General features: G+C 35.7%; 1 protein-coding gene across 1 annotated transcript; it reads left to right on the top strand.

Annotated features, from left to right (window-relative positions):
- Nucleotides 1-3390: 3390 nt before the first annotated feature.
- On the top strand, nt 3391-13253 carry LOC121727083 (geranylgeranyl pyrophosphate synthase-like). Its single transcript, XM_042114760.1, has 9 exons — nt 3391-3432; nt 8276-8433; nt 9012-9156; nt 9238-9358; nt 10871-11010; nt 11806-11841; nt 12103-12202; nt 12945-13072; nt 13128-13253. The coding sequence occupies exons 1-9, from the start codon at nt 3391-3393 to the stop codon at nt 13251-13253; spliced, it is 996 nt and encodes a 331-aa protein (XP_041970694.1).
- The last annotated feature ends 2694 nt before the right edge of the window (nt 13254-15947 follow it).

Below are 15947 nucleotides of genomic sequence, written 5' to 3'. Positions count from 1 at the left end.
GTAAAGTGGTCTGGGGCTCTCTAGCGAGTATAAATTAAGGTGTGGAGTTCGACAAGGTGGATTAACATCTTCTCATCTGTTCAACCTTTACGTAAATAAGCTGATCGAGGAGCTGAGCAGCACTAATGTCGGTTGTTCCATTGGCGGAGTACGGCTGAACTACATTAGTTATGCTGATGACATGGTGTTGCTCAGTCCCTCGATCAGTGGCCTCAGAAAACTGCTAGGCAAGTGTCAAGCGTATGCCGAGGCCCAAGGACTCAGGTATAACTCTAATAGTATTGGATCCGACCGTAAAATCCTGCAGGAATCGTTTTTTTCGATCAAATTTATTTTAAAATAATCTTTAGAACGTATATAATGGATTAATGTTGGGTTGCCTTGTCAAAAGTAGCCGCAAGTACCTCTAATTAAGTTTAATGTTCATGAGATAAATGCATAATTTGTTTGAATATTTTTTTCAGTAAATTTTACATTTGAAAGAAAATGACGAGACAAAATAAGGTATAAATGGTTGCCAGCTCTAAGTCGGCCGCAACCTAGGGTTGCTAGCCCGTAAACAGACATAGTTCATCATCAAAATTGAAGCATCGATTTTTTTAATAATTTTGATACAAAATTAAAGTTTTATGCATTTTGTGCATGAATATCCATGGCTGCCAGTTGCACGATAGCCGCAAACTGGGGTTGCCATCACTTTTGTTTAAGACAAATGTTCAGGCCTACAATTATTATGCCTGGGAGAATTTGAGGACGTCGAGAACCCGCAAGATTGCAATTTTTATTTAACAGGCGTTTTTATTTTTATGCGTAGTGTCCTGTCATTTCTCAATGTCATTCCTTCTTAGTTCTTATTTTTCCATTGAATACACGCAAGTTTATATTACGGGCTTTCATTTTACTCAATTAGAGGTACTTGCGGCTACTTTTAACAAGGCAACCCAACATTAATCCATTCTATACGTTCTAAAGATTATTTTAAAATATATTTGATCGAAAAAAACGATTCATGCAGAATTTTACGGTTGGATCTTAGCATATAAGAAAAGTGAACTTCTTGTTTTTCAACCCCGTGAACACAAACCACCCGTGTTTCTAAATGAAGTTCCACTTGCTTAAGTCAATAAATTCAAATACCTGGGTCATTGGGTAACTGACACGCTTGCTGACGAAGTAGACATTGAGAGGGAGCGAAGGGCGTTGGCCGTACGTGGGAACATGTTAGCTCGTAGATTTGCAAGATGCTCTACAGAGGTGAAAGTGACTATTTAAAGTTTACTGTCAGTCCTTTTACATATGCAATCTATGGGCGAGCTACACCCAGCGTGCGATAAATGCTCTTCGTGTTCAGTACAATAATATCTTTAGAATGCTGTTAGGACTACCGAGGTACTGTAGTGCCTCAGGTATGTTTGCCGAAATGCGCACTGATGGCTGTAACACCATACTAAGGAAACGAGGGGCGTCATTGATGCAGCGTGTCAGAAGTAGTCATAACAGCATTCTAAGGGTATTAACTGACAGTTTTGAGGGTTTGATAAGACATTGGATAGAGGTGCATGTTAGATAGAGATTAAGTTTCATTAATAGTTTCAATGCCTTACCATTCATAATAAATAATTTTATACTATAAGAATTGCAATGTAATGTACTAACATAATTTAAATTTTAATTGTACTTTCTACTAACATTATGGATTTTCTGTGATCCGAAATAAATGGCTATTATTATTATTATTATTATTTAAATTTACAAAGTTTCATAGCCCTTTGGGGATAGAATTAATAAAAAAACTTTCTTAGCGGATGCTTACGTCATAACATCTACCTGCATGCCAAATTTTATTTTTTTATTTATTTATTTAAATCAGGCTACGTAGGCCCATACAATATATACCTTAATTACTAACATACATAAAAATTATATAAACTTAACAACTACACATTATCACGAATTAACGGCGACGTGACGCGCGCTTCATTCCGGAGTCTCCCCCGGAACCTTCGGTAAACCACATCAGTCGGCCAGAATTCCTCCGCTTCAAAGGTCGGGAGAAGATGCGTCGGTACTCTCACCACAAAGGAACTGAAGTTGACCTTGTGGCGAGACTGCAGACGCTCGACCCTCAAGTGGAGGGATGTCTTCTTACTGATGTAGTCCACGACGTCTTCGACCTACATGGACCAGTGCAGGCGGGATATGTACAGGGGCGTCGCGGGGACCTCGCTCCGCAGACGCAGCTCAGGTACATATGGCGTGGTGCCGCGGTGGTTGCGGGTGGCGGGCTTCTTCTTCCTTCTCTCCACCAGTATGAAGCCCTCCTCATCGCACCTCCTGCTCTCGTCCTTGCCAGGTCGAGAAGACTTAGCCTTGCGGCTCTTCGTAGCCTTGCGGCTTTCCGTAGTCTTGCGACTCTCCGAAGCCTTACGGCTCTCATTTTCCCCTTTTTTTTTATGCACCCGCAGGGGAGGCGCGGGGCGACCAGCAACAGTTGCGTAGTTTTAATAATAATAATAATAATAAATTCTTTATTGACTTAATCGCTACAACAATCCTATGAAGACTCTGACACCTAAACTAGGCTAACGCCCGTATCTCAGGAGTCAGCGGCTTCTCCCAATTTTTAAACAAAAAATAAAGAAGTTAAAAACATATCACTAAAATAAGTAAGTATATAATAAATATAGGATTTATATATTATAATACATTAATAAATAAATAAATAAATATAGATGTTCAAAAAATAAATAATACTATTAAGTTCACAAAATACATTATGATATGAATTTAAGTACCTACTACCTACACACAGCCAATATTTATATTAAGTATATTATTACATTAGTTAAAAAGATCTTCTGTCTCACAATAGTTTAATGTCAAGAGCCAGGTCTTGATAATTGATTTACATTCGCGAAGAGAAAGGGGATAGAAGTTAAATTTTTTGTTAATTTTATTGTAGAGAAAAGTTGAAAGATATGCTCGTTGTCGCCTTGCAAGTGTTGTGCGAAAATTAACTGTGGGGAGTATATTTGGTATACGACGCTTGTTTCTGCAAATTTGTGGATCGAAAGGGGTATTAGCATGTTGTTTGATTATTATATTATAAACAAATAGCTGCCTAATAGTGAGTAGCTCACACTTTTTATATAAAAGTATGGTGGGATACCTGTAGGGTCTAAAAGTCATTACTTTAAGTAAAGACCTTTGGGCTCTTTCAAGCTGAATAAGGTATGACTTGCAGGCTCCACCCCATACACATACACAATAACTTATTACTGATTGCGCTAGCGCAAAATAAACGGTGCGGAGGGTTTCAAAATCAGCGGCATAGCGCAACGTTTTAAATGTCCAGATTAATTTACGAGTACGTGAGGTTATAATTTCAATATGGGGAAGCCAGCTCAATTTACAGTCCAGTTGGACACCAAGGTATTTTACAGTCTCTAATTTTGTAATATTGGTGCAAGTACAAATGCTTTCTTCGATACAAGTGTGTATTTTAATATTTATGTCTTCCACGCGTGAATTAACAGTTTGGAACTGTAAAAACGACGTTTTGGAAATATTTAAAGTGAGTAAATTATCTTTAAGCCATTGAGCTACTTTCTGCAGTCCAGTTTCGGCATTTTTGTAAACCTCAGTCCAAGTGTCCCCATAGAAAATTAAAGCTGTGTCATCAGCATAGGTAAATATCTTGTTTTTAGTTAAATTCATGTTACATAAATCATTTATATAAAGAAGGAAAAGACTTGGACCGAGGACACTGCCTTGCGGGACACCAAAAATTACATTAGCATCGGAACTAATATTATTATTAATCTTTACTCTCTGTACCCTACCGCTAAGGAAATCTTTAAAAATGGATAAAGCTGCACCTCTTATTCCAATGCGCTCCAATTTATCCACAAGAATGGGTATCGAGACTGTATCAAATGCCTTGGCGAGATCGAGGAAAACACCAAGACATTTTTGTTTGCTGTCAAGTTTTTCGGTTACATAATCTACTAAGCTACTTACGGCATCTTCTGTTGACATACCAGTTCTGAATCCAAATTGGGAGCTAGACAATAAGTTGTATCGGTTTAAGAACTGTATTAACCTCTTATTAAGTAGCTTTTCCAATATTTTGGATAATGCCGTAAGCACTGAGATTGGCCTATAATTTGTTTTGTCGTCTCGTGCCCCATTCTTATAGACTGGAGTAATCAAGGACCTTTTAAAGACTTTTGGAAAACAACCTTCTTCAAAGCATGTTTGAAATAAAGCAGTGAGAGGAGGAACAATAACATGCCTTACCATTTTTAAAAATCGAGCTGGAATGGAATCCCAACCTGTGGCGCAATCATTTTTTAAGCTTGAGATGAGAGAATTTACCTCTGTCTCATCAGGTGGTATAAGTACGAAGGAATTAGAACTATTTGAAACATTATTCTTATAACTAGTGTTGTTATTCCCTACAATTTTTTCAGCTAGCTCTTTGCCAATATTAGAAAAATACCTATTAATATCTTCAACCGCGTTCATAGTATTATGTTTAGTAAGTAACTCATCAGCTGGAGATTTTTTACTAGTAGTATTAGTTATATTTTTTATTGCATTCCAAGTTTCTTTACTCGAGTTTGCACTTTTTAACAAGAATGTATCATGTTCGCATTTTAATCTTCTGAGTAATGAACAACAAAAGTTTCTGTACCTCTTATAGGTAATTTTTAGTACTTCATTATGGGGATCCCTCTTTAGATTAAGATGCATTTTGTCTCGATTACGAATACAACGAAGTAAGCCAGGGGTTATCCAGGGTTTTATCGATTTTTTGCGTCTGGGAACCTGAACCCTTTTTGTATTAGTTTTAATAGCAGTTGACAATATATCTACAAATCGGGCCGCAAGAGATTCGGCATCTTGTGTAGATGTCATAAAAGTAAAATCAGTCGATTCAACACATTTTATAGCTCCACAAAAATCAATCTTTTCAATAGTAGAAGGGCTATACTTAGTTCGCTTACTTTCGGTGGACACATTTACTAAAATAGACTCGTGATCAGTTACACTCGAGTTTATAACTATAACACTAGTTTTCAATATAGTTTTGCTGAGTCGCCTGTGGACTCGGCGTCTGCGCAACCGGGAGGGGAGCGCGGGCGGGGGCAGCAGCGGCGGCGTTCATTGACCCGTCCGATAATGCTGACGGGCTAAACGCGATCGCTTGTGCGCCTCGGCGATGAGTGACGAATGCGGCGTCAGCTGGTGACCTACATAATGAATTATTACTTTTTAGTTGTGATAATTCATTACGTAGATCACTAATGATAGCTTCTGACGCCTGCAGTCTACCCCGAACTCCGGTCAGCTCCTCCTTCAGGAACCTGATGTCCTTCAATAGGCTGACGACGTCGACGTGGTCCAACGTGACGGGCGCCAGCTTGTGCAGCTCTTTAGCCACAAAAGCCGGTACCTCATCTGGATCAGTCTGCTTCAGCAGGGAGATGATGTCCTGCACGCTCCTTTCGGTTCCGTCTCTTCGTCGCGACGGCATGTTCGCGCTCTGGCTGAGCGTCTCATACAGCAGCTGCTTCCCCTTGCAAATCTCCTCACTGGTGAAGGAGGACTTGCAGATCTGCATGATGCTGGCCTCGTCCATGGTGTCGATGGCGTGCTGGATAAACGCCAGCAACTCGTTTGCTACGAGCGCCATGGTCACGTGCAGCGGCAAAGTGCCGCGCGATTCGCGAAAATATTAATTAAATAATATTTGCGGCGTGTGTAACGTGGAGCACGACCGTTCGCTAGCTCGACACATTACACGATTTTAGCCCAGTCCAGTCGATTTGGGCTGTGCGTTGATACATCACTATGTCAGTTAGTTCCTTTGTGATATATATAATATTTAGATATCTATATGCTGAGTATTCATAAAATTATATACAATTTTTTTTGGATGGGAATGACCAGAGAAGAAATTGGAGAAAAGAAGGCCATTACCCAGTTTTATATCAGAGATCAAGGGAAAAAGTGAAAGAAAGGTATACTTAATAAAAGAAAATACTGCTTATCAGCGAAATTCCAACAAAATGGCATAAGAAGGCAACTTAAAAAAGAAATGAGTTAAACTTTAGAGCTTATTACAAAAGACAAAAAGAAAAGAAAAAATGGAAAAAAAAATCGAGAAATAAGTGTTCATAAATAGAAATGAACTTGTAAAATTACGAGAAAACAAAAATAAGTAAATTTCGAGCTGTAAAAGCTGTGATTTGAGTTGCTATTCTGTCCAAAGAGATTTAGAATATAATTATTTTTAGGTTCATCGTACCTGGATCTTAATAAACATCTACCGATTAAAACAATATTTGTTGTGATTTTCTCATTTTTCAGATTTTATTTGAAAGTGTCTATTTCTTACTATTGGCAGGTTATGGTTGTATAGGACATCGTTAATTCTACCCCTTTTGTGACAATTATACATGTGCAACTTATTAATCAGTGTTTTTCTATGATGTTTTAGATATAATTATAATGCTTTCTAATTACCGTTACACAAAATTTTACATTTGTCTAATTACCGTACCCATAAAAATTTTAAGGCTTATTATCTAAAAAACTATAATTAACTGTACCACGCCAAATTTATTATTGTATACGTATCTTTCATTATTTTCATATTTTATTGAGTTTAGTTTTATTGAGTCAAATAAGCGAAGAAAAAAAATGGTAACGGTAATTAGGCAAATAATGCCAAACCTGAGAATGGCCGAATAATGCTCTCTACACATGAGCAAGAGCCTTCAAAATTTCTTGCCTTTAAACACTAAACTCCTTCTAGTCCAGGCCCTTATTTTCCCTATTCTTGATTATGCTGATTGTTGTTACTTGGACTTTACGGAAGAGCTATTTATAAAACTGAAACGGTTGCAGAATCTCTATAAAAAGTATGACCATGTCATACTTTTTATAGAGCCTTTAGATCGCAACTACATTGGCTCCCAATTCGTTTTCGCCGAATACCCATATCCTTTCTCTCCTTTACAAAATCCTCTACAGTCCTATTTCTCAACGATCGAAAACGATCAATGGATAGTTTTAACTTCTCGCGACCTTCTGACACCTCGTGTAGGTCTAACGTGAGGACGAATCTATCCCTTCCCTCCCATCGCTCCAACTTCCGATTCCTTTACCGTTCATGCAGTTAGATTATGGAACTCCCTTCCCCACACCATTCGTGACAGCCATTCCATTACTGTCTTTAAAAGTCGACTAAAAGAGCACTACCTTGACAAGGAATCCTAAATGTAAAGTACTTATTAAATATTTAATACCTACTATAATATATTAATTATAGTATCGTATATTTTAGTCTATTTTAGTATAATTTATATTTTGTATTGTATTATTTAATCTTAATTATGAGTGTAAGTATTTATTTAGTTATCTATATATTTATCTATGCACACCCTTTTTGATATTTCCCATCAAATTTCTCTCTGTAGGGCTGCTGGAAGAGTAAGCAGTACCTATTGTGCGATTTTCTTTTTGTGTATAATTTCATGTAAAACTGGAAGTGCAACAAATTGTTAAATAAAAAAAATATTAACAATACTTTTTAAAATTAATGTACCACATTGTAACTAACTCGTGTACAGTGTAAATACCCTCGTAAAATGGAACATCCTATACCTATGTATGTATGTTATTTAAATTGACATTGCGTTCACGCAAAATATTGCATTAACATTTTCTTACAAAATGCCTGAATTATTTACTTACTAATTCGAAGTCAGTTTGTTATATTCCGTATCGTAACTATTTCATTTAAGGTAAGTAGCTATAATGAATATCGCAAAGTTATTATTAACTCAAAAGTTTAGAGTGAACAAAATGTTCATGCAATCATCGCCACGAGATTTCCATATTACGAAAGAAGGATATAATAAAAGTACAATATTTGATGTAAGTACTTATTATTTTATTATTTGTGCAATATTCACCTATGCGATAAGGCTGGGATTGGGATGGCTTTGTTTCACAAAACATCACAGGATACATGCCTTAGAGTTTAGAGTAAAAGAGAAAGATATACATCTAAAGGCATCTTTTCTTTATTTAAAATGATTAATAAACTATAGTAATTATCCCAGTTTTGGAGTCTCATTTTAATGAAATTTGAAAAGAAAACTTATATAATATTATGTAGTGTATCTATACAAATTAGAGTGAGGACGCAACAGCCTTATTATGAATCCTTGCTCTGAGGCTATAACTAAAAACTGCATTACAGAAAAATTTGCTGCCCTACAATTACATCAAGAAAGCTAACAGTAACATAATTTTGATGCAACACTTACCCGAGGCATTTAATTTCTGGCTGAAAATACCTGACGACAAACTCCGAGTGATCATGGAGGCCGCGGGCTACTTGGTGCAAGCAGCTGTTTTGTAAGCATTTGCCTAAAGTTTTTTAACTATAACATTTTGTATGCGTCGACGCTTCAATGATGCCTTCCGCACAGATTTGGTGACGATGGCTGGTTTCACTGAAAATGATGATGGGCAAAAATGTATGGGCTCTGGTATTGGGCTCAACAGGAATGGATTGTATATTTTTAGGAAGGTATACCCATGTACATTAATGAGCAATAGGGCGCTTGTCAAGATTCGTTGTACTACATAGACGACAAAAACTACGTCGTTAACGCCGGCCTTGTACGTTGACTGGACATTATTTCAAAAAGTACAGTTGCTAGGGGCTGGGCGCCATATAACTTTTTTACCTACTCACTAAGAGCTATCTAATGGTATATATTTTATCTCTGTTGAGACTTATACCAAAATGCCCATGATCCAAATTCCAAAGAAACCAAGTTAGCCCTGGAGTTTGATGGCGCCTTAGCGTGCAGTACATAAATTCTCTTCTCTTCTTTTTATTCTCATAACCCGGGCCGAGGCACAGTTAAGCTGAGGCGACTGGCTAGAAATCTGCAGGCAAAGGTACTCATACATATTTTGTTTTTTAGATTGGATGACGTACAAGACGGAACTCAATACCGTCGCAACCTGCCCTCCACGGACAGAATCTACGGCATCCCATTGTCAGTCAATTCTTCCGTATTCTGCTTGATCGTCGCACTTGAGAAGCTTAAAAATCTACAAAATTCGGCAGTACGTATATTAATCTTCAAGTCAAATACAGTTTTTGGACTACGTTTAATTTTTGAACGCGTTGTACTTTTAATATTTCAGGTTTTTGATATTTATTGCAAGGAAGTTAAGTCTGCTTTAGACGGAATTGCGGCAGATCTCTACTGGAGGGACGCCTTTGTTTGTCCAACTGAAGATGAATACAAGGCAATGGTTATAAAAAGTACGATAGTTATACAAACATTATTGGGTGGACGTCAAACAAGTAGATAGTTTTTTATCAAGCATTTTGTCTACGTTATAAATTACGTAAAAACATGTTATTCAATCATACAACTATTATTTTTAACAAAAAATTAAAACCGACTTCCAAGGTAAATACAATAGTAATATGAACTAAAAAAAGTGTTAAATAACTCTTACTTTAGTGCCTTTTTCAGAATTCGTCTAAATCTCAACTATTTCTGTACATACTGCAGTCTTCATTATTTTGAAGTCGGTACCAGCTAATTTAATCGTGAGTTCAGCCAATGTCAGAATATCTGAAACTTTTGGGACTGGTACAGACTTCAAAGTAATGAAGACTGTAATGTGTACAGAAATAGTTGGGATTTAGACGAATTATATATTGACTTATGCTTTCAGTGACTTTAACAGCGTGAAAATCCCCGGACCTGTATCTATAAGGATTCAAAATTCTGTGGGTTACCTTCGGATCCAGGGTATAACCTGGTGTGAAATTTTACTTTTTGGTAACATGTGCCTCGAATACTTCAGAAAAAATTGATATAACTATACGTTTTCATACAAATTTCAAGGAGTCCTCTCGATTCCTCAAGGGTCCCATCATCAGATCACCACTTTTGTGAACATAGTACCAAATTCAAGTTAAACCCTATACAACACAAAAATAATTTTGAAAATCGGACCACAAACGGCTGAGTCAACGTTGAACATACAAAAAAAGATACATACAGCCGAATGTATTACCTCCTCCTTTTTGGAAGTCGGTCAAAAATAGTCAGTATAAGTCAGTCAGTCATGCATCTTGTCTACATTTCAAATCACGTGTTTTGAGTCATAAAAAATACAAGTCAGACAGTCCTGCAGTAAAATTCTACGAGATTCATGCCATGTTGATGCTCAAATATATTGTATTGAGAATGATTTTTGTATAATAACTGCCACACTCAGAGACATTTAATTATATGGAGAGTTTGACAGATAAAATATATAATGTATGGGTTATGTCAAAATTTTCATTTAATTACAGTTACCCGCGACTTCGATCTCAAGCATCGCGCTAGCTAGAAAGTTGAAATTACATAATATATAATATGAACAAATATAAAAATTTAAAATATATCCTCATCCTTTATTGAAAGTCGGTTAAAAGGTAGCCTAAGTTCCTCCTTATTATATCCGCTATCTGCCAAAAAAAGTCCCCTTAAAATTGCCCCAGCCGTTTCAGAGATTAGCCGGAACAAACAGACAGACATACAGACAGACAAAAATTGTAAAAAGTGCTATTTTGGTATATGTACCGTATGTACATTCATATGCATGTAGTAAAAAACGGTTTTTTCAATATTACAAACAGACATTCCAATTATATTTATATGTAGTATAGATGTAAGATGTAAGATAATGTAAGATAATATTCGTCTCTGAGTGCCGCAGTAACACTGCTTTTAGGAAATAAAATTTAATAATTCAGAAAATTTTAAATTTTCAGAAACTGGATCGTACTTGTTATTAAAGTTTGGCCTGATGCAGGCGTTCAGTGCAAACCGAGGGGACTATCATGAGCTGCTAAACACCTTGGGTCTATATTACCAAATCAGAGACGAGTATATTAATCTCACGAAATTGGAGGTGATAATCTCTATAATTTTTAAAAGGAAAGCTGTTTGAATTATAAATCAAAGCAGGTTGATTTGTTGATCAGGGTTTGGCCTGAATGTTTACAGGCCAAACCCTTAGAGATAAAAAATTAAAATTTATCACACGTATTCCTTTTAAGTATGATGAATCACGTAAAAATGGTTTTCATAATTCCGTTTCTAAGGGGGCTAAATAGGAATATAAAAGATAAAATTATATTCCAACTAGCTGTCCCGGCAAACGTTTCTTTGCCAGTATAAAGTATTTCGCCCGTATTATTTTATTGAAGTGACTAAATATTAAGTATGTCACCACTCACCATGGCAACGTCCATTGCTGTCCCGTCGCACAAATAATGGTCGCCGTCAGTCTCGAGTTGTAATAATTTACTATTATTTATTCAACAAATGCACTTATCAATATAATAAGTACCCAGTAGCCGATTCTCAGACCCACTGAATATGCATATAAAATTTGGTTATAATCAGTAAAGACGTTTCGGAGGAGTACGGGGCCTAACATTGTGACACGAGAATTTTATATACTTATAAGATTCACGCCGTGTGCTATGAGAAAAATAAGTAGATAACTGCTAGGTAGTTCTTGCTATTATAAACTGTGTATTATAAGCATCATATACTTTATTTTAACAAGAATTATTCTCTACTAATTCTTTCGTCTAGTTAGTCGACACTTAACAATAATTTTTACATTATTATTTGAAGCCCCTTGAGTTTACATTATTGTTGTTTTGTATAATAATGCGCGTTGTTGGTTTTATTTCAGGCGCTGGAAGGAAAATCAAATCAGCATGAGCTCATGGTAAAACCACCTAATATGTAATTATAATATTGCATAAATTATTATTATTATGAAAACAATTAAATTATGTTTTATGATTTACGGAACAATTATATTTTATATACTTACCTCGTTAATCTCTGTTTAACCTCTACTCTTTAGGGTTAACTGTTAACACATTTTAAAAAAAGCATTCGATAATTTCTACATTTACATAATTAGTAAATAATAATGGATAATATTATGGAGGTACCTACTAATCGCTTTTCGTTTTTTATTTAGGACCTGAAAAACTTAATGTTTTGCGAAGACATCACTGAAGGCCGGTTTACCTTTCCGCTCATTCACGGCCTCAACTCCAGCGAGGGACCGACTATTAGGAGTAATGTTTTTTGTTTAAATAATATCATACTTATGAGCTTTTTTTTGATTTATTAACCTTAGTTGTTAGGTTCCGTGCTCAAAGGATAAAACGAGACCCTAATTACTAAGATCTTGCTCTCTGTTTGTCTGTCCGTCCATCTGTCTCCAGGCTGTCTCTTTATCTTACGAGCAATTCTTATAGTTTTATAAAACTTAGTTTCCATTGAACGCATTCATGCTGCGACGTTAATCTCGTTTTGTTTCGATTGGATTTCGCAAACTTCTTAAATTTGATCGCGATTATTAAATCTAAGTTTACGTGACGTCACGCGATTATTTTACATGTTTTCATCAGTTTAAAGCCTTTTCAAATTAATTTAACTACAAAATAGCAAGAAACAATAGGTACATAAACTAACAAACGCATGTGTCAAAACTGTCATCTTGACATTTCTTTTGTCTATGTTTTTCGTTCCGCCATGACAGGACTTGAACGGGTTTTATGACGTTAAACTTCGGATTTTGGGCGTTCAGAAGATAAAATTCGGATTTGCTGTGAAAGCGTTCAGTTTATGCTGCTGAAATGCATTTCGATGTTATAATCGCGTTTATACGTTTTGAACCGGTTCATGCTTTGAAAGCGTTCCATTTCTTTGTTGAAATCGCCCCTAACTAGCTCTTGGCTGATTTTTTAAAGTTCGTTGTATCATTTGTAACTTTTGTAATATAATGAGTGTTTTCTCCCTCATTTATATACACAGGTATTCTAGTTCAGCGCACCAGTGACAGTATAATCAAGCAGCACTGTCTCTCCCTGCTGGAGAAGGTCGGCAGTTTGGACTACACCAGACGGACTCTACACGACCTCGACGGTGACTTGAGAGAACAGGTACATAATATCAGGTATTCTAGTTCAGCGCACCAGTGACAGTATAATCAAGCAGCACTGTCTCTCCCTGCTGGAGAAGGTCGGCAGTTTGGATTACACCAGACGGACTCTTCACGACCTCGACGCTGACTTGAGAGAACAGGTACATAATATCAGGTATTCTAGTTCAGTGCACCAGTGACAGTATAATCAAGCAGCACTGTCTCTCCCTGCTGGAGAAGATCGGCAGCTTGGACTACACCAGGCGGACTCTACACGACCTCGACGCTGACTTGAGAAAACAGGTATGAAGGGTTGCTTTATTGAATAATATGCCATACTTGATAGAACAGGTAGACTCCCAATCCTTATATTATGAAAAGCAAGATGCACCTAGCTAGGCCGAAACGTCCAATCGTTGGCACTCCTACAATTATGGAACAAATGTGGAGTGGATGAAACAGGAATGGCAACAGAATAAAGGCACTTTAAATTTTCCCAAAATCCTCAATTATACGTGTACTTTAATAATTAATAATAAAATTAAAATAAAATAAATATTTAAGGCTGGCTCCCATACAAAATTTTTGGGTTATTTTGCTCTATAATGGTACGGAACCCTTCGTGCGCGGGTGCGACTCGCATTTGGCCGATTTTTTTTAATAATATGCTTCATTACTATTGCCAATATTCTGGTCTCTGCCATTATGCTCACTCACTCTCTAATTTTCTTTTCTTTTGTTTCAGATACGCCACTTGGGTGGCAATCCACTTTTAGAGGTATTTCTGGACGAGCTCTACAATTGGAAAAGTTAATAAAATTGTTTTCTTATTTTTCTGCTGCTGATTTCTGTTTATGATTATGTAGGTATATTAATTTATTTCTCCTAGCCGAAAAACATTCAAATAAAAAAAACTATTATTTTTTTGTATACATTCATGTTTGTACTATCAGAAAAGTTGATTCCTAGGCAGATGGTGGACCTAAGTAATTTGGTCGCATTAAGTCAAACCCATAAAGTTAATATACCTAGCGGAATATAGAAACAAAGGCCTGAGCAAGAGAGATGTCACTATCAGTAACGCTGCGTGGTAAAAAGAGACGTGTGATACTTGACAGCAGCATTCTTTTTTTGACGTCCAGTCGGCACGTGCCGCACATTGACAATTTAATCTCATAGAATTCATGTTCAATCATGCTTGTGTAAGTGTATACGTACACATATTTTTCACACAGATGAAAACCAATTGTGGTGTCGTTTGACAGCTCGAGATTGTTGCTCTATTCCGCTAGGTATATTAACTTTATGGTCAAACCCATCCGACCGATCACAGCTAGCATCGAATTGACATAAGCCGACCACATGACGTAGGTCCGTCAACTGCATATGAATCAATTACCTCGATGGTACATAAAAGTATCCGATGTATTATTTTGCTCTATGTTTCCTAAACGGTAGGCATTCCAGTTATGAACATTTTTCGAATATTATTTTTATTATTATATCAAATTTAATATGAATGTGGTCAGTGATGAATATACATCGTGTCCCGGAGAAGCGAAATGGTAACAGTACGATAGACGAATCTCTGATATTATAAGTACTTAGCAATAAAGATTCGTTCAAAACGAAAAATCATTTAACTTTTATTATTACTCCAGTAACTAATGTACTGTGAATGACTGTGAATGATTAAGTCTTAAATGATTATTTTTATAATATTATTAACAATTAAAATTAAACAACCACTGCGGTAATTTTTAATTTCAACAATCAAAAGAAAATCGCAAATTGTCTTTGGAAGGATTATTTTTGTTCTGAAATCTTGATAACATTAAATTGTGGTATTCTAAATGTACATTTCTGAACTTCATTATTTAACGTCGGTAAATTGCATCTTGGAAGTTGGAACTGTTTTAATAACAATTAGATCAACATAATACACGTTAGCCAATAAGGTACGTAATTAATAACCTCCTTAAACCCTTTTTTGAAATGCACACATCAAAAATGTTGAGACATGTTGGTTCTAGAAGATACATGATGCAGTCATTGAAAAAATATACTAATGCTTACAATCCTAAAAGTGTGGAAAATATACCACCTCTTTTTAAAGAAACTTCTGCGCTGGCTCCAGACAAAATTTCGAACGTGAGTATCTACCATTACTATAATATTATTTTAATATTAATTGTTAATTATTTGTTTATTCTTATATTTTAAACTCATCTGGATGAACGATATCCACCCAGATGGGTTCAACAGCCAAGCGTGAAAAGGTGTATCTGTTAGACATATAGATAGGCAGAAAAACAGTTTTGCAGGGGCTATATTATTATAAGTTTATTATTATTAGTATACAGGGTGTAAGGTTTAACACGGTTATCCTTAAAACCATTAACCATGGTTTTAAGGATAACGGTGATACATACGTAATACCAAAATCATTTTCGCATATGAAAATATTTAAAATGTTTGAATTATTTTTCAGCTTAAAATAGTAATTACCTAGGTTCCTGCACACAAATTTACTACAAATTATTTAAACACTAAAACATATTTTTTAGTGTTTAAATATTTTGTAATAAATTTACTACTAAATATTTAAATACTAAAAAATATAGTAAAACACTAAAATATATGTAAATAAATAGTAAATTTACTATAAAATATTTGAACTGAAAAAAATGTTTTTTGATGTTTAAATATTTTGTAGGTAGTAAATTTTTGTGCAGGTTCAGCTTATAATAGTAATTACCTAGAATTACTATTATAAGCTGAAAAATAATTCAAACATGTTAAATATTTTCGTATGAGAAAATGATTTTGGTATTACGTATATATGAGAATTTCGATGGCACCCGGCCTCTTAAACCTAACAGTGTATGTATATA

This window comes from Aricia agestis, chromosome 5 (assembly GCF_905147365.1).
Source record: "Aricia agestis chromosome 5, ilAriAges1.1, whole genome shotgun sequence".
In the NCBI taxonomy this organism is placed as follows: domain Eukaryota; kingdom Metazoa; phylum Arthropoda; class Insecta; order Lepidoptera; family Lycaenidae; genus Aricia; species Aricia agestis.
The sequence above is the reverse complement of the archived record's forward strand: the minus strand, read 5'-3'. Positions and strand labels throughout refer to the sequence as shown.

Bases quoted from the DNA above. Each gene is read 5' to 3' on its own strand.
- LOC121727083 (XM_042114760.1), top strand. From the start codon at position 3,391: ATGGGGAAGCCAGCTCAATTTACAGTCCAGTTGGACACCAAG. The intron at 3,433-8,275 runs GTATTTTACAGT...ACTGCATTACAG, and splicing joins CAGTCCAGTTGGACACCAAG to AAAAATTTGCTGCCCTACAA. The intron at 13,073-13,127 runs GTACATAATATC...ATAATCAAGCAG, and splicing joins ACGGTGACTTGAGAGAACAG to CACTGTCTCTCCCTGCTGGA.